Here is a 24,158-nt window from a genome sequence, read left to right as displayed (position 1 = left end):
TCAGTCTCATCCTTTGTAGACACAGCTATGTCTAGTTTTAATTTTATTCATCAGAACTTCTTTTCTCGTTATAAACATTAATCATGTTTATCGTGGACAACTTGCTTGAAACAAAAATGAACTGAAAATGTAAGAAAGGCGTGAAGGTCTTTTTGCTGTAGGTTTTCTCTTCCTCCTGGTGTCATCCCCTTCATTTTTGTGTAGAAGTAGCAGAGCTTCCTCTGTTCCCCATTGCCAAAACGAACAGAGTCAACTTGGTTTTTTGGTTCACCCAAGAAAAATCTAAGGGGCCTGTTTTATTTACAACGGGAAGAAATGTGAAAATTATCTGGGCTCTTTTCACTTTCCCACACCATTCCTAATTTTAGTAATAATCAGCATCTAAAAAACCCTGAGAGTTTGGGTGTAATGATTTTGTAGGTTTTGGCCTGGGTTGTCCTGCTATGTGGGATGACAACAGTAAAAACACAACAAATAAAAAGAAATCCTTTTGAATTAAAGATCAACAAAACGAATGCAACGAGCAACAGTTTATTTATAAAAAAAGAAAAAACAAACAACTTTTTAACGACATTTTATAGATTAAGTAAAAATACCAGTATTAATATATATGTATATACATAGTGCATATATATATATACATATGATATAACATTAACATTACATGCTTCTCAGGACAGAAGAATTAGGACATGTTCCCTCATATCAATTTAAAACTCGATCACAATTTAAAATCATGGAAGAAAACTTGCTTCCTTTATTTTCTGCTTTTAGACTTCAAGTACAGGAAGTTATCAAACCAGGATCTAAATGTGGAAACCATCTGCTATGCACCAATTACAAGGGACTGCCACCCACAAATGATGAGTCAGGGGTCTTCTGAATTCTTACATAGGTCTCTGTAACCCTACAACCGTGTCAACCTTCTACCTGAGATGAGAGGGAATGAGGAAGCGTGACAGTTTGTAGGTTTCATGTGGACATTCACATTGACATTGGAACAAAAGCAAACTGAAAAATGTCTTCCGAGAGCAACAACACTGATCATGAAATCACCCTGGAGGAGGATTCCTTTCTCCCCTTTCCTTGCCAAACAAAACACAGAAACTGTCAGAAAACAAACACAAAACAAAACTCAGGGTGAAGCACCTCTGGCGATGATTAGCATACAGCAAGGGACAGAGAGGTAGCGTTTCCTTGGTGACAGCTCCTGGCTGACTCTGATGATTTCAAACACACCCTCTTCTGCAAAAGGCACTCACATATTGTCTGTTTGTAAGTCATACAGTGGGATTCCATACATGGGAGTTTCTCCTACAAATATAAAAGAGATAAGCTGAGGAAATGGTGTAACAAAGAAAAGCGTATAAGAAATACACATTTTGGATAAATATGCACTTTTCTTTTTTAAAGGACAATCAATATAGTAGTTTAAAAAAAGTCACTGAAAAGTTAGGAATTCCAGCAAAATTATCAGTAAGAAGCAAGGTACTGGAGGATGAGAGATGGAGTCCGAAACACTGAGAGGAGGTACACTAGCTTTTTGAGTGGCCAAAGTAAAAGATTTGCTCTGCTCTGAAACTACAATGACCATCCACAGACAATGGAATGAGAGGGGGAGGGAGGTAGCGGCAGAGAAACAGGCTTTCTCTGGTCAAGCCGGAGGGAGGAGTGGCATCCCCCTGGCTATGGGCACAGGAAGAAACACCCTCAGCATCTCCAAAGGAAAGGATGGGCTACACCACCCCCTTGCTTCTGCAGTCCAAACAGACCCTGCCCAAGCCAGAGGCTGTCCTCACCGGGACACAACAGAGCTAATGGAATTGTAAGAGGTGCCGCTGTTGCAGCTCGAGGCATAGGCCTCCTGGCCATTGCCATCCAGGTTGATTTTGAACACAGAAGATGCCTTCAGCAAAAAGTCTGCAGCATCCCGGCGACCCAGCTCCCTCAGTTTGGACATGAGGGTGCCCACCGTGCTCTCAGGGTAGGAGGTCCACTCCCGCAGCAGGGCGTGGAGGGGGCTGGGGAGGAAATCCTTGGGCGCCCCGTTATTGGTGTTGTACTTTGCCACGAGGTCAGGGAGGCCCAAGTTCATGGCGAGAAGGCACCAGTCCTTCCCCAGGGGGTCAGGCGGGTCCAGCAGGCGACTCAGTTTCCTCCGAGTGAGGAGGTTCAGGTCTGACGCGTGGATGTCCATGCCGAGGCTGGCCTGCGAGTAGACATCGTGACACCCGAAGCACATGATGCTGCTGAAGCTTTCCTTGTATCCCCCCATGGTGTTGGTCAGTGAGGTTTCCTTCAGAGTCTGTGCCCGGAAGAAGTCCCGTGGCTGGTAGATCATGACAGGCTCGTGGTGCTCCCGCAGCTGCTGGGGGCTCAGGTAATGCTTCACAGTCAGGAGTCCCGGCAGCGTGGTGGCCATGACGTTCTCAATGGTGCTGCACACCGAGTCCAGCAGCAGGCAGCACTTGATCTTTTCTGTCTCCAGGCCGCGGACCTGGACCTCAATGCCCTGGCCGTGGTTGACCAGCAGCACCAGCAGCTCGGCCCCACGGTTAGCCAGCTTGCAGCCATTCACCCACAGGCGGATGTCCGCATCGCCCTCCGTGCTTTGCTGGTGGATCCACCGGCACAGGTTCACCTGGACCTTGTGAAAGATGCCACATGGGAAGGGGGTGAGGTGCTCCACTGGCACGATGCGCACGCCGCCATACACCATCACCTCGTCCTCCTCATCGGCCCAGGAGCGGTGCAGGCTGTCTGTCTTGATCAGGGCTGGGACGTCCACCATGGTCCCGCTGCTCAGGTCCCGGGCGCAGATGTCCATGGCATCGAGGATCTGCAGCAGCTCCTCCACGTCACTGTCAGGCACCAGGCGCTGGATGTCCTCCACGGTGTAGCGGCCCCGGTAATGGTGCAGCGCCCGCGGGGTCTCCACGGACAGCAACTTTCCCAGGACGTTTGTGCAGAGCCAGCGGGGGTCCAGGAGCAGCACATCCTGAACTGTTTCACTTTGCATGATGTTGATCTGCGGGGAGACAACAGAAAGTCACGCTTAGGGGCAGAGCCCTGGCCAGGTGCACCAGCCATGTAGAGCACAAAAGGGCCTGACCCCGGCAATAGAGGCTGAGCAGATGCTCTAAGGAGTGACCCGAGGCCACTCCACATGGATGCATCTCAAAAACCAAACACCGAGTGGAGAAAAGCAGCTTGAAAATGTCAGAATAGAGATTCTGAAAAACAACTCCCCTGGAGTCTTCAAAAAGGCCAGTGAAATGAAAGAAAAAAAAAAAGCAGACAGCAACCAAATGCAATGAGTGATTTTAGACTGGATTCTGAATCCCAAAATAAGTACATAAATAAAAATACCTTTAAAAGAAATTATTGGGACCAGTGGCAAACCCTTGTATGAGGATGATATATATTCAATCATAGTACTATATTAATGTTGTGTTTCTGGAATCATCAATTATATTGGGTTGTGTGGGAAAATATCCTTCTCCTTAGGAGATATAGGCTAAATTATTTAGGGAAGAAATGTATCATGTCTGCAATATAAATAAGAAAATAAATAGAAAGGAAAGGAATCGAGCAAATGTAGCAAAATGTCACCAATTGATTGGCTTAAATGTAGTAGGCTGGGTACCGTGACTCATGCCTGTAATCACAGCACTTTGGGAGGCCGAGGCAGCTGGATCACTTGAGGTCAGGAGTTTGAGACCAGCCTGGCCAACATGGTAAAACCCCGTCTCTTCTAAAAATACAAAACTTATCTGGGCGTGGTGGCTCATATCCGTAATCACAGCTACTCGGGAGGCTGAGGCAGGAGAATCACTTGAACCCAGGAGACAGAGGCTGCAGTGAGCCGAGATTTTGCCACTGCACTCCAGCCTGGGCAACAGAGTGAGACTCTATCTCAAAAAAAAAAAAATTAATTAATTAAAAAATAAACAAATGTAACGTGCATGAGAGTTCATGGTACTATCCTTGCAACTTCTCCAAAGGCTTGAAAAGTTTCAAAAAAGAGAACATTGTATTATTATACCATTATGTGAATGTTTAACACACACATAGAGAAGGCCTGGAAGGATATGCTGCCATAGTTGGCCTCAGAGAAGGGGAGAGAGGAATGAGACCAGAGATGATGGCCCAAGGGGACTTCAGCTTTTGGGTTGTGTTTATTTCTTAAAAAAATAAAAAAGGAAAAAGAAGTGACAAAAACCAGAAGGAACTTTCCCTTTATGAACAGTTCTGCTTCCTCTCTTGGAGAGTGGCCGTCGCACGGGACTCCCTCACTTGGAGGCTCCGACTGCACCAGTGACCACACGGTACTTTCTTGCCCACAGTCTGGCTTCAGCCTGAAAGATGCCCCCTGTCTACAAGTCTATTCAGAATTGAACCTAGGTTGAAAATTCCTGGAGGGCAGAGTCAGTATCCATCTAGTTCCTGATACAGCATTGGCTGGAATACCATTTGCAGTTTGCTCCTAAACACTGCTCATCGCCTCAGGCTCAGGAAAGACAACCATGTCCCATAGAGGAGGAGAGCAGAGAGCCAAGACAGTCAGCTAAATGCAGTGTGGGACCCTGGCCCAGAAAACAGAGTCAGAAGGGCCACTGGGGAGTTCTGAAGATCTGCAGATTAGATATGGAAGGCAGGTCTGGGGGATGCCCCGGGCCAATCAAAGTCAGGCCACACAATGTAGTTCCTGCTGCTTAATGTCCCTCCTTCTTTACATCTTCATTTATTTACTCAAGTCTCAAGGGCAAGCAGGGATGTAATGACAAATAAAGGAGACTATATGCTATGATCTAGAAAGTTGCTGGTCTAGTACTAGAAAGCAAGGGACTCCTGGGCCAAAGGAGTTGGGTATTAGAGTTGACACATTTTTTTTATATCCAGCAGTATCTTTTCATCTAAGACGTGGTCCTTCACCTGTGTTCTTCCTTGGATTCAATCACTTTAAAGTATTCCTGGAGGTGTTGTTGGCAGATTCACTGGCTGTTTAGGAGTTTAAAGGCTGATGAAATTACTGCCAGGCGGCTCCAGTTTTCAAGGTCACTGGCTTGTGGATTCAGGTTTAGTTTCAAGAAAACATGACTCATACAAACTGGCTATAGGGCCAGACCTGGCACCTGAGACTGGGGAGGTAAGCACCTGGCTTTTAATAATCTCAGAGCTGCTTTTAGTTGCAATATTCAGAACTGTTCTTCTTGGCCCACACTAGTTCATGCAGGCTCCCGATTTCACATTGTGGAGAAACGTGAAGGCATTGCACCCTTTCTGGGGACAGGCACATGATGCCATTAGAACTGGGTTTCCAAACCATGCCCCGGTGCTGAATGTCACAGAAGCAGAGCAAAGCCTCCCATTCTCAATCATTTCTGCAGGGCATTCATTGCCTGCTAGAGTTTTTTAATGTGCATCTCTAATTGTGATTACTCTGTGTATCCGTGCACTAGAGTTCTCTGTCTTTGTGGCTCCAGACATCGTCTCCACAAGGACACCTTACTGCCTTCCTCAACTGTTTTTGCGCCCAGGAGATCTGTGTGGAGCTGGTAACTCCATGCTGATAGAAAGCAGCCATCCTGAAGGCTGCCAGGAGTAGCAGGTTAAGCTCCCAGTGCCCAGGGGGAGTGAAGAGAGACCCAGTCACCCAGGGCAGCGGGCACTGCACTCCCAAACGGACTCTGGAAACAAAAGCAAAACACTGGAAACAAAAGCAAAACACAAGACAAAATGACAGCTCCTAGGGTGAGCCGAGAACTGCAGTTCAGAGCATCATTTGAGGCTGTTTGTCACACGTCTGGAAATATTGTAGGTAGCTGGGCCATTTCCACACTGCTTCCCCAGGCTCACACCACCTCCAAGAGCTGGAATTTGGGGCAGGCTGAGTCCCTGGTACCTCTCATGGCCCCCTGCCTGGGCTCCCAGGGCCTCACCTCGCCTGTGCTGTGGAGCTGCTGAGCAATATGCCTGAGGTCCTCCTCGCTGGCCAGAGGGTTCAGCTGGTCCTGCACGTCGTACACAAACTGCTGCAGCGACATCAGCTGGTTGGGTCCATTGAGCTTCCTCCAGGAAGGCAGCGTGGAGATGATTTTCTCACACAGGTGAGTCATGGGAGGGCAGACCTAGAAGGGGCACGGCGGGACAGGTCAACTCACCTGCAGCTGTGGGTGCTCCGAGCAGAGCCACAGTGGAAAGGACGCCTTTCATTCAGGCGCCTTGCATATGATTTGATCTGATGAATGAGTAGGTTTGTTTTTGTTGTTGTTTATGTTTTTTTTCTTTTTTTAGACTGGATCTCGCCATTGCCCAGGTTGGTCTCAAACCCTTGGGCTCAAGTAATCCTCTTGTCTCCGTCTCCTGAGTAGCTCTGACTACAGGTACACACCACTGCGTCCAGCTAGTTAGTGCCTTTTGGGTTGAGTGCTGGGGCAGTTGTTTTTTAGACTCGCCTTGAAGCCTAATCTATTGCGCAAATATAAAGTTTTATAAAGGCTCTTTGGTTCATGTTAAATAGATTTTGAGTCTTCCAGGAATGTTTTGGAACTGTGGACTCAGTCACTCAATCAACTAATGTTCACCAACTCCTAATGTTTCACTCCCTCATTTCTTCCTCCCTCCCGCCTTTCTTCCCTTGCTCTCTCTCCCTCTTGTGACTGTTTCACTCAGGCAATGATCATTTTATGAACAGAGGAAAAGAGAATGAGTATCATCATCAATATTAGAGTGAGTGTTTACCAGTAAATTAGGCATTCATGGGGACTGTTGCTGAAACAGTGTTTCCAATTAGACCCATTCTTGGTATACAGGCTGAAGTGGATTTTTAACCTTTTAACTTGGCTAAGTAAATCAGCCTGTGTTACAGACTCATGCAATCCACATACCTCTGAATTAGAAACCACACAAGCCACAGGCTACACTGTGCCGTTAATTCCACACTCCCCTCTCAAATTCTTTCATGTCAGCTAAATTCCACTCTGCATTCAAAAACAAAATTCTCAGGGGTGAGTGCAGTTGACATGGTGGGCTCCACCTGCCTGAGCTCAGGAGTTTAGGGGTTGGGCGGGGGGATTGTCTGAGATGCAGCAGATCATGCCAGCGCCCAGCTCAAAAATCTCCAGGGATTCCCTCCTGCCTCAGGAATGCAGCCCCAATCCAGACCTGGTGGGGAAGCGCTGGGGCCTCACAGATCACTGTTAGTTCCCAGATCACCGCCCCGGTTTCTGTGACAGATTCCTCCCAGGCCTCACCAGACTACCCCCTATCTTCTGATGATGCCACAATGGGGATGCCCCAAAGAGGATATCTGGTGTGAAGGGCAGGGTTTACTGGAGACAGGAAAGGGTTTCCCGAGAATTCTGCAAGCATGTCTGGAACGCGAATCTGGTGTGGAAAGCACAGCATTTTCCTATTAGCAAAGCAGTTAAAAAAAAAAAAAAAAAAAAGAGAGAGAGATACACCCAGAGGCAGCTTTAAAGGTAAGAGAGAGAGACAGGCATCTGCCCACATTTGTCCTCAGGCCTGGGCAGCAGGAAGAGTCCAGAGTGAATGCCACCACTTCTCCACTGGGATGCCTGCCCCTTTCTTACCAATTCTGGAGAGCTTTTTGAGCATTATGATGTGACCCTTTATCTGTCCAATGCATTGAGAAGGCTTTTTCCAAGCCTATTTCACCTTTCAGCTTTGTTTACTTGTTTGCCAGAAAAAAATTTAAAAAATTTTTAGATTTTCAAATAGATGTATTTTCTTTTAAAATTTCTAGGGTTTTAGATCTTGGTTTAACAGGTTTCCTCAGTCCCTAGTTATTTTGAAAATACACTCTCCACAATTTCTATTCAAGATATTTATTGTTTTATGTTTTTACATTTAAAAGTTTTAATCCATTTATTTTTGGACTTTGTAGAGTGTAGGAATCCAACTTTATTTCCTTCCGGACAAATAGCCAGTTGTGCCAGGTTCATTTATTAAATAATCTTTACCCCATTAAATTCAAATAACATATTTATTTTCCATTACATTTCTAAAGATATTATGATTTACTTCTACACTCTCTAAGCTTTTCCTCCTATTTAGCTGTATTGATTATCAGGGGCTTTATAATATGTTCAATTAATTTTTCCATGGAAATTTTAAGATAAAAATCCCAATCCCCTCAACCCATTCAGATGCTAACTGAAATTGTATTACATTTATATAACTAGGGGAAAATAAAATATTCAGTCATATCTTACAACCCAAGAATGCAGTCTCGTTCCCTTTGTTCATTTATTCTTTTCTGTCTTTCAAAAAAGTTTGTGACTGTTTTTCTACTTTTCTGAATTTTTTAAATATTCCACAATAAGTCACTTTTGAAATTTTTTTTTTTTTGTTTAATTGGCCAGACATGGTGGCTTACACCTAAGCCTAGGAGTTTGAGACCAGCCTGGGCAACACAGTGAGACCCTGTCTCTACCAAAAATCAAAAAAATTAGCCAGACGTGGTGGTGCGTGCCTATAGTCCTAGATACTTGGGAGGCTGAGGCAGGCTGATTGCTTGAGCCCTGGAGTTCAAGGCTACAGTGAGCTATGATCACACCACTGTACTCCAGCCTGGATGACAGTGTGAGATCCTGTCTCTGAAAAAATAAAATAAGTGTTTTTAAAGAAACCAATAAATTGGTAAGAATTTCATAAAATTGAAGTGGTCCACCTTTGCCCATAATAACCTTTTATCTCCCATCGTCTCCTTGTTTCTCTAGTCTTCCTTTCTTTTCCCAGAGCACTAGAATGAAAACATGTCCAGGCAGACACCTCTTACTGGGTCCTACTATGACACAGTTCCCTGAAACTGAAGGCAAACCAGGAAGTACAAAGGGGTCCAGGTCCTCTCTAGGGTGTACTTACCGAAACAATCTGGCTTCGTATTTCTTGCAGATGATTTCGAAGCACCTTCATGTCCTTTGACCCAGACGCCCCAGCATCCAGAACAAACAGCTTATTTGAAATGTGAAGATCATTTCCAAACCTAAGGGAAGAGCAGCAGCCTCCTCAGCAGTGACTCAATCTCCCCAGGCCTTTCTATGGAGGGGCCAGGCTCCTACTGGCTCAAGAGCCTGGTAGGAGGCAAGGAAAGTCCTGGTGTCCTTGCAAAGGCCCCTCCCCATCCCTGCTGTTGGTGGGCTCTGCCTCGTCACAGTGGGTGCAGAGACGTGGGGAAACTGGCATACACTCAGAGTCACAGGAGCGGGAACTTCAGGTTTGCACGAAGCAGCAGGAACACAGCATGGAAAGATGTCAGCTTCTCCCGAGGCAGGGAAGGTGAGGCCTAATGCTCGCACCTTACAAGTGAGGACAAGAGATACTGTGGAAAGTGGAGGGACTAAGAATAGAGGTGTGAATGCAAAAGCTACAACACTGACCTAAAAATATTAATAGAAGCCCCATTTTTATATCTGACAACAGATATAGTGTCTCAAGACAATAGATAAGTGTCTCAAGTTGATAATGCAAGATCAGAGATACTAGTGTATTAAGCTGCAGGTTCAAACTTTTTCGATAGACTCTAAGTAAAAACATATTTTGCATCATAATCCTATACATACCCATACTCATCAGTGAAACAAACGTCTTACAAAATAATACTTGACTTGAAAAGTACTCTGATCTATCCTACCCTATCCTATCCTATCCTATCCTGTCCTGTCCTGTCCTGCCCTATCCTATCCTATCCCATTGCATTCATCCCATTTTAAAAAGAATTGGCCATGACTTCCTTAAATGAATTTTAAGACTCACTAGTAGGTTGCAAGTTATATTGTAAGCTACACTGATGAGTGTTTCTGAACACTGAATACTGCGTACTGAAATCTAAAGAGCTAAAAGAAGTCACTTCCGGGCAGTGTTGCTGGGAGGTAGGAAGAAGGGGAAAGACGGCTGCCTTTCATCACCTGCTCTTCATCGGTATTTGATTTATTATGTGGATTCATTGTTTTAATAAACATGAAAAATAATGGTTGTGCATCCCTAATCCAGAAATCTGAAATGTTCCAAAATCCAAAAACTTTTTGGGCAAAGACAAGACATGCAAAAGAAATGGTCATTAGAGCATTTCAGATTTAGAATTTTTGAATTAGGATGTTCAACCACTATGTATACGTAAATATATTAAAATCCAAACAAATAGGAAATCAGAAACACTTCCAAAGCCAATCATTTCCAATAAGGGATACACAACCTGTACAAGAAAAGAGTCGACCAAGAAAGAACGACCTTTAAAACCTTTCTCTGGTTCATGAGGCTTCCTCTGTACTTTTCACACCTCTGCTTCAGTTCTCAGGGAGAGGAGGCTATCCATGAGCTGGAGACTAAATGGCTGCCCCTCACCTGTTCCTAATCTCTTTCAGCAACGATGTGTCTTTGTCATATCCAAACTCGCCTCCAGCTGGTCGAGGAACATTCATGATGTCAGCATGGGTGGCCACCAGGACAACTTGGAGTGGGTTCTTCAGCTTGCCACCGAAGGCTGGGGACAGAGAGGGAACTGCTTCAGGGCGTGGGTCCTCCTACCTGGCCGCCTCTCCTGCCCAGGTGAGGGGGGTGTGTTGGCCTCATGCCCAGGCCGACTCTCCAGGTACAAGGGCAACCTGCCACAGACATGAAGGCCCCATGCCCGCTGCGCACTGTGACCCTAGAAGGCCCCAGCCTGGCCAACGACAGGATGAGCCCATCTCCTAGGCCACAAGGAAGGTTGCTCAAAGTGGACCAGAATGACAAAGACAGTTTTTCAGTCTCCAAATAGCCCCTACTTACAAGGAGAGGGAAAATTTAACCTCTGACAAGGGGGATGCCATTTACAAGACCAAAGAGAGACCTCAGAGTGCAGCAACACCACAGAGATGGGTGAGAGATACAAACCTGCAAGTCACACAAACAGCCTCTCACTTAGGGGAGTGTTTAAAACAAATGAAAAAAAAGAGAAAGAAAGAGGCAAAACTGGCAGTACCCAGAGAGGCATTAAGCCCAATTCCTTGTATTATTAAATGCTTTTCTGGAAAAAAAAATTGACTGCTGAGTGTGGCATTTCACCAGGGAAGGCTGCTTCTCTTGTGGGCAAAGACCAAAAGAAGTTTACTTCATGTTATCCTCTCCTCTGGGAATAAAGTTAACACATTTCGTCAACATGTTCCCTTTCTTCATTTCTCTCTCTTTTTTTTTTTTTTTGGAGACAGGGTCTCACTGTGTCACCCAGTCTAAGTGCAGAGGCACGATCTCGGCTCACTGCAGCCTCAACCTCCCAGGTTCAAGCAATCCTCCTGCCTCAGTCCCCCAAGTAGCTGGGACTACAGGCACACGCCACCACACCTGGCTAAGTTTTTGTATGTTTTGTAGAGATGAGGTTTTGCCATGTTGGCCAGGCTGATCTTGAACTCCTGAGCTCAAGCCATCCACCCCCCTCGGCTTCCCATAGTGCTAGGATAACAGGCGTGAACCACTGCACCCGGCCTCTTTCTTCATTTCTTAGTGGAATTACAGGATGAAGAAGAGCTCATTCTGCAGACTAATTCTGTACCCTTTAGGTAAAGGTGCAGTAGCTATCCAAGCAGGGATTCCATTTTGCACCCAACATACAATGGCCGTGGCTCTCAAGTGTAGAAAGAAAGTGAGAAATGCCTTTCAAAGGATTGTTCAGAAATTGGCCTTTGAGGCGGGAATATGCAATTGTGAAATGAAAACTCCCTGCACAACACCACGAACACCAGAGCCCCAGGAATCTTCTCAGAGTGGACGTCTCCTAGCAGCAAGGAGAAAGGAAGGTGGCTCAGCTGTTAGTCGCAAACAGTGGGATCTGCTCATGGCCTGGTGCAAGGCCAGCAGCAGCAGTGGCAGGAGCAGAGCAGGAGCCTGGAAGGAGGAGGTGATTCCTGGCCAACCACAGCTGGGACATCACTGGCCCGCAGGGACTTAGCTCACCTATGGGTTCTTCAACTGGGACAAGGGACTTCAGGAAACTGAGCCAGAAAATCACTTGGTTCAGCTGGATCTCATAGGGCTCTTCTAGACTAAAGACAACAACATGGATTGATGTGGGATCATTTGCAGCAAAATAGTCGTAACAGCAGAAATACACAGGATTTCCAGAGAACTCCCACACGCTGAAATCGCCAACTCCTACAGAAAAAGAAAAATGATAACAATCGTGAAACATCACTAACTAAATTTCAATCATAATTTCTCTTAGCATTCCAAGGATTCGAAGTAGGCATAGTGATACTTATGGCATTATTCTGTATGTGTATACATCTTGTTATGACTTGGGCATGGTTTTTCCCCACTAAAACTCACGCTGAAATCACTGATGCTCAGTGAGGTGATGAGGGAGGTGACGCCTGGTGGGACGCGTTTGGGTCCTAAGGGCAAATCCCTCCCAAATGGCTTGGTGCCCGTGAGAGTGAGTGAGTGTGGTCTTGCTCTCGTGAGAATGGATTAACTCTTGTGGGAATAGATTAGGTCCTGAGAATGTGGGTTGATGTAAAGCAGGTTTCTGTCCCTTCCCATGTGTTGACTTCCCCTTTGACCTTCTGCTACGTTTAGACCCAGCTCGAAAGCTCTCACCAGAAGCAAAGCAGATGCTGGTGCCATGCCGCTTGAACTTCCCAGTCTGCAGAGCCATGAGCTAAATGAACCTCTTTTCTTATCAATTACCCTGTCTTGAGTATTCTGTTACAGCAACACAAAATGAACTAAGACACACATCTACTGAAGTCCAGATTGACTTGCGTCACGCTTACATATCTATAGCATGTATATCCATGTCTGTTTCTCTACTTATGTCTATACCTGCTTAACTCTTTCCCTAAGTACCTTCATTATTATTTGTGTATCTATCTATCTATCTATCTATCCATCCCATGACTACTTCTAACACCCTGGAGTGTTACACACGCACACACACATAACATGCATGTACACATATATGTGCATACCTGGGTGCTTACATGGAAGAGAGTGTGTGTGTGTGTATACATATATATTTTGTATTACTCCCCCTCAAATATTGGTATATTAAAAAAAAGAGAGAATCACCTGGGGAAAAAACAAAGATCCACCAAGTCATATTATGCAGAAGTGTGAACACCACATCCATAACGACACAGTTGTAGCCTCATATATCCTTAATACAGACACTCCACCTTTACTTGCAGAATTTACTCCTGACAAGGAAGGAGCCAGGGACAAACTGCCCACTTTAGGTTCATGATTCCCAAACTCACAAAGTCCCACAGATGATTAAATGAGAGAAGGTGGGTGAAAAGACTTTGTGTCCTGAATAAGTATACATGAATTTGGGAACATGCCAGGGTATAGGATATTGACTGTAACAGTGACTATGAAAAGTCACCTGAATTTGGCTCAACAGAGACTGACTTGGCCAGGTAAGTGAGGGCCCTATCCAGGCTGCTCAGAAGCAAGAAGCATGCTCAGGTGTGAAAACAGGGACTGACTTGGCCAGGTGAGCCAGCTCCCAGGATGCCTGGAACCTCCAATGAACCTGAGATGCCCCCCTCTACACTGCCACATCCTGCCAGATGCCCCCCTCTACACTGCCCATCACTGGCCTCTGGGGCCTGGCAGGACCACTTCCCCCACAGGATTTGAAGGCTCTCTTTACCTAGTTTACCCCTCAGTGCTTACTCTGTACCCAAAATCCTGCAGTCAAGACGCAGTCGGAGTCTAAAGGGTTTTTCTCAGTTTTGTAGTGAAGGAGGAGGGACCACCCTCCAAAGCTGGCTGCTTAGGCCAAGCGTGGAAAGTTCTGGTACCCAGAAATTGGCTCTTGGAGTGTGGGGTCCTGATGTAGGTTGTGGCTGTGAGAGAGCAGATGGGAGCAGGGCCTGGGTCCCAAGACAAGCTTCTCTTCTCTCTGTGCTGCCAACAGCCAGTTCTGTCTGGGGAGCTTGGAGAAAGTTCTACTTTTAAGAGAGCAAAATGCGCCGGGCGCAGTGGCTCACGCCTGTAATCCCAGCACTTTGGGAGGCCGAAGCAGGCAGATCACGAGGTCAGGAGATCGAGACCATCCTGGCTCACATGGTGAAGCCCTGTCTCTACTAAATATACAGAAAAATTAGCCGGGCGTGGTGGTGGGCACCTGTAGTCCCAGCTACTCGGGAGGCTGAGGCAGGAGAATGGCGTGAACCAGGGAAGCAGAGCTTGCAGTGAGCCGAGATTGCACCACCACACTCCAGCCTGGGCGACAGAGCGAGACTCCATCTCAATAAAAAAAAAAAAAAAAAAAGAGCAAAATGCACACAGACCATGAACTCCCGCAATTTTTGCCCCTGGTACAGGGGGACCCTCCACCCCCATGGGCCTGGAGATGAGCCAAGGGAGCTGCCCGGAGACCGCATAACAGCACTGCTCCAGAGAGGGTGCTCAGGCTGGCTCCCACGCACTCTCTGAGTCCTAAGCAGCTACACTGCGGCACCATTTGTATGTTCCAAACACCCCTAGACTGCATCCTGCTCTGTAGTCCAATGGCCTTGGCATCGCCCCATCCCTAGAGTCCCACTGACATCTCTGTCTGTAGCCACCACCTTGGCTGGCAGCTGCCACCAGGGTCTAGGCATGAGCCATTGACGGAGACCCCGCTATCCCTAGCAGAGTAGTGGCTGTGCATTTTCACGTGTCCTAAGGGCGGAATCCCGTCTGCAGCCGCTGCTGCTGTGTCCACCGGGTCTGAAGTATGTGCAAAGCACACCCTCCCCAGCTGGCTGCATATGGCTGCTGACACCGAAAGCAGGACCACTCTTCCCAGTAGCAGAGTCACAGTGCAGCCACTGCCGCCCTGACTCAAGCATTTGGCCAGGGGTGGGGATCACATGCACCACCAGCGGACCCGAGGACAGGCCTGCTGAGCTGGACTCCACGATCCCCTAAGAGCCGGAGTATGCTGTCTGGGGGTCTGGGAATGACCCAGCCCAGTCCACCACCGCTGGCACCTGAGCGCTCCTTGCTCAGTGGCCTGAGGTCACGCCCAGCCAACCTACCACTATCATCACAGCTGGAACTCACCTGTATGTGCCACCTGCAGGGCTAGGTACTGGCCTGCCTGGCCCATTGCAGCCACTGCCAACATCAGCACAGACTGCTTGTGAGTCAGAGGGTTGTCTCACTATGACTACTGCCATCACTCACACCACTCCTGCTGCCCAGGGAACTGAGAACCTGACTACCCACCTGGCCCACTGCTACTCCCAGCCCACTGCTACCCACCTGGCCCACTACCTGGCCCACTGCTACTACCAGCGCTTGAGCAAGCTGCCTGGAGGCCCAAGAATCAACCTACCTGGACCCACTAGTATCAGTGCCAGCATATACCACCTTGGGGCCCAAGGACAGGCATGCTCAGCCCACCACTGCCACCACGAGGTTCTGAGGACTGGCCTACATGGTATCCCCATCTCCAGAAAAACTGTACCACAGCCTCTACTAACAACCATACCCTAAGCCACTGAGAAAATGAGACACCACTGGAGCTATTTACAGCTGAAAAAAAAAATCATATGGCCACTATGCTGCTGCATGCACCCAGAATCAAAGCCAAAGTGCCCTACTCAACCAACACCATAGACACATCTTCAGGAAAATGCCCTCCCCTATGAAAGCAAGTTCAAAAAGTTCAAAGAAGTGACTGTTATACCAGATGCACAGATATCAATGTAAGGACACAAGAAACATGAAAAAGCAAGGAAATATTATACCTCCAAAAGAGCATAATAACTCTCCAGCAACAGATTCTAATGAAAAATAAACCTATGCAATCTAAAAAAAGTGTTCAAAATCATGACATTAAACAAGTTCAGTGAGGTACAAGAGAATCCACAAAAACAACATGAAGAAGTCAGAAAAACAACTCAGAATATTAATGAGAAGTTTACCAAAGAATCAAAATAGAAATTCTAGAATTGAAGAACTTCTTGAATAAAATAGAAAATTTATTCAAAAGCTACAACAATAGACTAGATCAAGCAGAAGAAAAAATTTCAGAAATTGAAGTCAGGTCTTTTATAATAATCCAATCAGACAACATTAAAAAAATAAAAATAAAAAAATAAACAAAGCTCTTTTTTTTTTTTTTTTTTTTTGAGACGGAGTCTCGCTCTGCCCCAGGCTGGAGTGCAGTGGCCGGATCTCAGCTCACTGCAAGCTCCGCCTCCCGGGTTCACGCCATTCTCCTGCCTCAGCCTCCCGAGTAGTTGGGACTACAGGCGCCCGCCACCGCGCCCGGCTAGTTTTTTTTTGTATTTTTTTAGTAGAGACGGGGTTTCACCGTGTTAGCCAGGATGGTCTCGATCTCCTGTGATCCGCCCGTCTCGGCCTCCCAAAGTGCTGGGATTATAGGCTTGAGCCACCGCGCCCGGCCACAACAAAGCTCTTGTGACATATGGGACACCATAAAGCAATCAAATATTCAAATTTTTGGTGTCCCAAAGGTAAAGAGAAACTGAAGGAGGTAAAAAATCTATTTATTAAAATAACTGTTAAAAACTTTCCCAGGTTTGGCAAGAGATTTGGAAATCCAGATGCAGGAAGCTGGGGAGATCTCCAAATAGATACAATTGAAAAAAGGTCTTCTCCATGGCACATTATAGTCCAATTGTCAAAAGTCAAAGACAAAGGGAAGTCTGAAAACAGAAAAAAAAAAAAAAATCTAGTCACTTACAAGGGAACGCCCATCAGACTCACAGCAGATTTCTCAGCAGAAATTCTACTGGCCAGGAAAGAATGAAATGCTATACTCAAAGAGCAGAAAGACGAAAATTGTAAGCCAAGGATACTACACTCAGCAAAGTTATGCTTCATAAGTGAAGGACAAATAAAGTCTTCCCCAAACAAGAAAAGCTGGAGGAATTGATCACCACTAGATCAAATCCACAAACAATGCTTAAGGGAGTTCTACACCTGGAAGTGAAAGGACAATTCTTCCATCATGAAAACACATGAAAGCATATATCCACTGGTAGAGCAAACATATTAAGGAAGAGAAAGGACTCAAATATTACAACTACAGAAAGCCACCAAACCACAATGATAATGAAGGAGAAAGGAAGGAATAAAGAATATACAAAACAACAAAAAATCAATTAATAAAATGACAGGAATAAACCCTCACATATTAATAATAACCTTGAATGTATATGGACTAATTTTCCACCTAAAAGATACAGACTGGCTGTTTGACTAACAAAACATGGCCCAGCTATATGCTGCTGACAAGAAATCCATTTTATCTACAAAGATACGTATAGATTGAAAGTAAAGGGATACAAAAAGATATTCCATGAAAATGGAAACCGAAAGTGAGCAAAAGTTGCTGTACTTATAGCAGATAAAACAGACTTTAAGTCAAAAACAGTAAAACAAAAACAAAGAAGGTCATTATATAATACAAAAGGGATCAATTCAGCAAGAGGATATAACAATTCTACACATACAGGTATTCATCACTGGAGCACCCAGATATTTACAGTAAATATTATTAGATCTATAAGGAAGAGATAGACTTCAATACAACAATATTTAGGTAATTCAACACCCCACTTTCAGCATTAGGCAGATTATATAGACAGAAAATTAACAAAGAAACAGTGAATTTAAACTGCATATTAGACCAAATGGACCTAATAGACATTTATAGAACATTTAATCCAACAGCTACAGAATATACATTCTTCTCATCAGCACACAGAACATTCTCCAGGACAGAACATGTATCAGGACACACGAAAAGTCTCAACAAATATTTAAAAAATTGAAATTATATCAAGTATCTCCTCAAACCACAATGCAGTAAAACTAGAAATTGATAACAAGAAGAACTTTGGAAATTGTACAAATACATGGAAAGTAAACAACATGCTCCTGAATGACCACAGGGTCAAGAAAGAAATTAGGGGAGAAATTTTAAAAAAAATCTTAAAACAAATGAAAATCAAAGCACAAGACCAAAACCTACAGCAAAAGCAGTGCTAAGAAGGAAGTTTATAACAATAAACACTTATATCAAAAACTCAGAAACTTTCCAATAAACAATCTAACGATGCACCTCAAGGAACTAGAGAAGCAAGAACAAGCCCAACCACAATTTAGCAGAAGAAAATAAACAATAAGGTCAGAGAAGAACTAAACAAAATAGAGACTAAAAAAATACAAAGAACTGATGAAATGAAAAATTTTTTTATAATATGAACAAAATTGCTAAACCATTTGCTAGACTGACCTAGGAAAAAAAAAAAAAAAAAGAGAGAGAAGACCCAAAAGAACAAAATGAGGAATGAAAAGTAAGCTATTACAACTGATGCCATAAAAATACCAAAGATCATCAGAGATTATTATGAACAACTATACGCTAACTGGAAAATCTAGAGGAAATAGATAAATTCCTAGACAGATAATTTACAAACATTGAATCAGAAAGAAATAGAAAACTTGAGCAGACCAATAATGAGTAATGAGATTGAATCAGTATTAAAAAGCCTCCCCAAAAAGGAAAGTCCAGGTTTGGATGTCAGAAGAACTAATGATTCTCCTCAATCTATTCCAAAAAACTGAAAGGGGAGGGAATTCTCCTTAATTTATTCCATGAAACCAGCATTGCCATGATAACAAAACCAGAAAAGAATGTAACAACGACAACAACAACACGGGCCAAGATCCCTGATAAACATAGATGCAAAAAACCTCAACAATATAACCAAATCCAACACCACACAAAAAAGATGATATACCATAATCAGGGATGCAAGGATGAATTGACAAAATATACCACATCAACAGAAAGAACAAAAGCCATATCATAATCTCAACAGATGTCGAAAAAGCATTTGACAAAATTCAACATCCCTTCATGATAAAAGCAGTCAACAAACTAGGCACAGAAGGAACATATCTCAACATAATAAAGGCCATACATGACGAACCCATACCCCAATATAATAAAGGCCATACATGACGAACCCATAGCTGACATCATACTGAATAGAGAAAAGCTGAAAGCTTTTCCTTTAAGATCTGAAATAAGACAAGGATGCCCCCTACATCACTCCTATTCAACACAGTACTGGAATTCTTAGCCAGAACAATCAGGAAAAGGGAAAGAAATAAAAAGCATATAAACTAGAAAAGAGAAACTCAAACTGTCCCTCTTTGCAAATGATATGGTCTTGTAACTACAGAAACCTAAAGACTCCACCAAAAAACTCTTAGATAAGAGAAATAAATTCATAATAAATAGGTAAAGTTGCAGGATACAAAATCAACCTACAAAAACCAGTAACCTTTCTATACATCAATAATGAACTAGCTGAGAAAGAAATCAAGAGGGCAATTCCATTTACAATAGCTGCAATAAAAATAAAATACCCAGGAACAAATTCAGCCAAGGAGGTGAAAGACCCCTACAAGGAAAAGCACAAAACACAGACGAAAGACATTGAAGAGGACACAAACAAAATGCAAATACATGCTGTGGTCATATATCAGAAGAATCAACATTGTGACAATGCTCATACTACTCAAGGCAATCTACAGATTCAATGCAATCCTTATCAAAATACCAATGTCATTTTTCACAGAAATAGAAAAGACAACCTGAAAATTTGTACGGAAATAAAATAGTGGCCAAATAGCCAAAGCAATCCTGAGCATAAAGAGCAAAGCTAGAGGCATCTCACTACTTGACTTCAAAACACACTGCAAGGCTATAATAACCAAAACAGCATGGTATTGATATATAAAAACAGACACATAGACCAATGGAACAGAATAGAAAACTCAGAAATAAATCCAGGTATTCATAGCCTGGATAACTTTTGACAGAGGCACTAACAATGCATAACTTTTGACAGAGGCACTAAGAACACATATTGGGGAAAAGAACACCCCTGTAAATAAATGGTGCATTTATTTACCCTGGGTAAATAAATAAATAAATATTTACCAGGGTAAATAAATGAATATCCATATGCAGAAGAATGCAACTGGACCCCTGTCTCTCACCATATACAAAAATCAACTCAGGATGGATTAAAGACTCATATGTATGTCCTAAATTATAAAACCACTAGAAGAAGACAGGCTTCAGGACATTGGTCCTACAAAGATATTGTAAATAAAACCTCAAAAGCACAGGTAATAAAAACAAAAATAGACAACTTAGAGTGTATTAAACTAAACAGTTTTTGCATAGCAAGGGAAACAATCAACAGAGTGAAGAGACAATTTGTAGAATGGGAGATAATATTTTGCAAACTATTTATGTGACAAGGGATTAATATCTGGAACATACAAGGAACTCAAACAGCTGAACAGTAAAATAACAAACAGTACCATCAAAAAGTGGGCAAAGGTCTACAGTAACCAAAACAGCATGGTACTGGTACAAAAACAAGACACACAGACCAGTGGAACAGAATAGAGAACCCAGAAATAAACCTGCACACCTACAGCCACCCGATCTGTGACAAAGTTGACAAAAATAAGTAATAGGGAAAGGACTCCCTATTCAATCAATGGCGCTGGGATAGCTGGCAAGCCATATGCAAAAGAATGAAACTGGATTCCCACCTTTCACCATATAAAAAAATTAATTCAAGATGAATTAAAGCTGTAAATGTAAAACCTCAAACTATAAGAATCCTAGAAGAAAATCTAGGAAACACCATTTTGGATACTGACCTTGAAAGAATTTATGACTAAGTCCTCAAAAACAATTGCCAACAAAAACAAAAATTGACAGGTAGGACCTAACTAAAGAGCTTCTGAACAGTAAAAGAAATTGTCAACAGAGTAAGCAGATAACCTACAGAATGGGAGAAAATATTCACAAACTATGCATCCAACAAAGGCATAATCTAAGATCTAGAATCTATAAAAGAGTTCAACAAGCAAAAACCAAATAACCCCATTAAAAAGTGGGCAGAGGACATGAACAGACACTTCTCAAAAGGAGACATACAAATAGCCAACAGACATATGAAAAAAAGCTCAACATCACTAATCATCAGAGAAATGCAAATCAAAACCACAATGAGATACCATTTCACACCAATCAGAATGGCTATTATTAAAAATACAAAAAAAAAACGAACAAGAGATGCTGGTGAGGTCATGAAGAAAAGGGAACACTTATACTATTGTTTGTGGGAATGTAAATAAATTCAGTCACTGTGGAAAGAAGCTTGGAGATTTTTCAAAAAAGAAAACTACTGTTTGACCCAGCAATCCCTTTTCTGGGTATATATCCGAAAGGAGACAAATTGTTCCACCAAAAAGACACACGCACTCGTATGTTCATTGCAGCACTATTCACAACAGCAACAACGTGGAGTCAACCCAGGTGCCCATCAATGGCAGACTGATAAAGACAATGTGGTACATATATATCATGAAATACTACAAAGCCATAAAAAAGAAGAAAATCATGTCCTTTGCAGCAACATGAATGGAGCTGGAGGCTATTATCCTAAGTGAATTAACACAGGAACAGAAAACCAAATACTGCATGGTCTCACTTATAAGGGAGTGCTAAACATTCAGTACTTAAGGATGTAAACATGGCAAAAATAGAAACTGGGGACCACTAGAGGGGGTGGGAGGGATGGAGGCAAGGGCTGAAAAACTGTTGGGTACTATGATCAGTACCTGGGTGCTGGGATCATTTGTACCCTAAACCTCAGCATCATGCAGTATAGCCAGGTAACAAATCTGCACAGGGACCCCTGAATCTAAAATACAAGTTGATAAAGAAAGGAAAACAAAAATGGGCAAAGAACCTGAACAGAAATTTCTCAAAAGAAGACATACAAACGGCCAACAGGTAAATGAGAAAAATGTTCAATATCACTAATTATCCAAGAAATGCAAATCAAAACTACAGTGAGACATCCTCTTACACCAATCAGAATGGTTATTATGAAAAAGACAAAAAAAAAAAAGTGGCAGATGCTGGCAATGATGCAGAGCAAAGAGAATTCTTATATATCGTTGGTAGAAATATACATTAGTACAGTTATTATGGAAAACAGTATAGAGATTTCTCAAAAAGACTAAACATTGAGCTAACACATGATCTAGTAATTCCGCTACTGTGCATTTTTCCAAAGGAAAGGAAATCAGTATATCAAAGGGATAAGTGCACACCCATGTTTACTTCAGCACTATTCACAAAAGCAAAGATATGGAATTGACCCAAGTGTCCATCAAGGAACAAATGAATAAAGAAAACGTGGTATACACATAACAGAATACTATTTATACTTGGACATAAAACAGAATGAAATTACGTCATTTGCAGCAACATGGATAGAACTGGAGGACATTATGTTAAGTCAAATAACCCAGGCACAGAAAGATAAATACTGCATGTTCTCATTCACATGTGGGAGCTAAAAAAGTTGATTTTATGGAGGTAGAGGGTAGAATGATAGATACCAGGGACTGGGAAGGCTGTGTGTGTGTGCGGGGCGGGTAGGGGGAATGAAGAGATGTTGGTTAATGGGTACAAATGTACAGTAGATAGAAGGAATACGTTCTAATGTTCAACAGCAGAATAGGGTGACTATAGTTAACAATGCGTTGTATTTTTCAAAATAGCTAGAAGACAGGACTTGAAATGTTCCCAACACATAGAAATGATTGATAAAAACTCCAAGTGAGGGATACCTCACATAATCTGACTTGATCATTACATACATATTCTATACGTGCAACGAAATTTCACATGTACCCCATAAATATGTACAAATATTATTAACTTACTCAACAGTCATTTATCAAGCACCTACTGTATGCCAAGTGCTTTACTAGGTGCTGACAATACCCTGGTGTTTAGTTTTACTGTTTAGGGATGGTAGCCAGCCACGCTTCAATCCTGGCTCACTCTGAATATCAGTCTGTGTTGGATTTCCTTCTAGAAGTGACAGATACAGCCCAGGACAAGCTCCCATTAGGGATGACTGGCTGGAAGGCCTGTCAAAGGGAAACCTGAGGTCCTTCCCTTGGGGCAGGCAGGGCATACCATTCAAATAGGCATTCTGGATGTCGATGGCCTTGGTGGACTGGTCATCAGTGGAGCAGTGTGGGTGGTGGGTCGGGGCCACGAACACCTCCAGCATCCCTTTGGTAAGGCCCGGCTCGAACATCATGCTGCGGCTCCTCACACTCACGTTCTCGCAGCCTGGGTACAGGTTGTTGATGCTCACTGAGACTGCAGGACAGAAAGGATCACATGAGTACTCGCAGGGGGCAGCGTGCGCCTGTCTCCCTCCTAGGCTGGCCTTGAGGTTTCCTTATCGGAAGCACGCCTCTGTCCCCACCCCAACTCTGGCTTCAGGCTGAGTGTGTCTGCCCTCACACGCGCAGAGCAGCAGTGCTCCCAGGCAGGCTGTGGGCTTTTCTGCTGGCTCTACCTCCCCACAACCATTTTCTGCCCCGCCTTGTGCCTGGGTGGCTGGTCCTGGGGACTGCGTCTCTAGGCTGGCCTGCCATGTGATTTAGGGTCAGTCAAGGGGAGGCGGTGGAGAGGGTGGGAGGACAGAGGTCGGGTTTCTTCCCTTGTCACTTCCTGCTACTTCTCTGATACTCACAGTCTCTGTCTGCCTCCACCTCCCGCTGAGCGACTTCTCTCTCTTGCACATGAGATTATTATTGCAGTGAAATGGAAAATGATTTCAGACAGTAGCAGGCCATGGTTAAATAACGCTGCATCACACACTGTGAGAGCTCCTCCTTTCTGAAACTCCCTTGAAGGCCTTTCGGTTGTACTTGGAGCAAGTCTGTGCTTGGGGCCTTCCGATTTTAGCATTTCCTCAACACCTGCTCATCTTCCCCTTTAATAAAGAGGGTGTGGGCATCAGCGTAGAGCTGGATTTTATTCACATTGGTTGCTGTTCACTGCATTTCTTTTTACTTATGGCAGTGGTACTGGGTTCCCATTTGTGATAGGGATATTAACTGTTTCATTTTCAAATCAATGTATTTCAGTACATTTTAAAAAGTGAGTCAGTTTAAAGGAAACACTACGCAAACAATGGTGAACTTGTGGGTGTCGTAGGGGAGCTGAACAACAGAGTCTGGATCCCCTGTGTTTGGGCATAGAGCCTGTGCTTCCTCGCTGT

General features: G+C 43.8%; 1 protein-coding gene across 6 annotated transcripts in view; it reads right to left on the bottom strand.

Moving 5' to 3' along the window:
* Positions 1–513: 513 nt before the first annotated feature.
* Positions 514–24,158, bottom strand: part of DAPK1 (death associated protein kinase 1) — a 211,257-nt gene continuing 187,612 nt past the window's right edge. For all 6 annotated transcript variants that reach the window (XM_050760947.1, XM_050760945.1, XM_050760946.1 and 3 more), the window contains 7 exons: positions 23,060–23,248; positions 11,956–12,153; positions 10,369–10,507; positions 8,890–9,010; positions 5,943–6,131; positions 1,800–3,028; positions 514–1,314 (listed from right to left, as the gene is read on the bottom strand). In XM_050760947.1, coding sequence (XP_050616904.1) covers positions 1,281–1,314; positions 1,800–3,028; positions 5,943–6,131; positions 8,890–9,010; positions 10,369–10,507; positions 11,956–12,153; positions 23,060–23,248 — 2,099 coding nt within the window. In that variant the 3' untranslated portion in view covers positions 514–1,280. The remainder of the gene's footprint in view (positions 1,315–1,799; positions 3,029–5,942; positions 6,132–8,889; positions 9,011–10,368; positions 10,508–11,955; positions 12,154–23,059; positions 23,249–24,158) is intronic.

The sequence above is a fragment of the Macaca thibetana genome, chromosome 15 (genome assembly GCF_024542745.1).
Source record: "Macaca thibetana thibetana isolate TM-01 chromosome 15, ASM2454274v1, whole genome shotgun sequence".
Taxonomy (NCBI): Eukaryota; Metazoa; Chordata; class Mammalia; order Primates; family Cercopithecidae; genus Macaca; species Macaca thibetana.
Note: the sequence above shows the minus strand (reverse complement) of the source record. Positions and strands in the feature narration are given on the sequence as shown.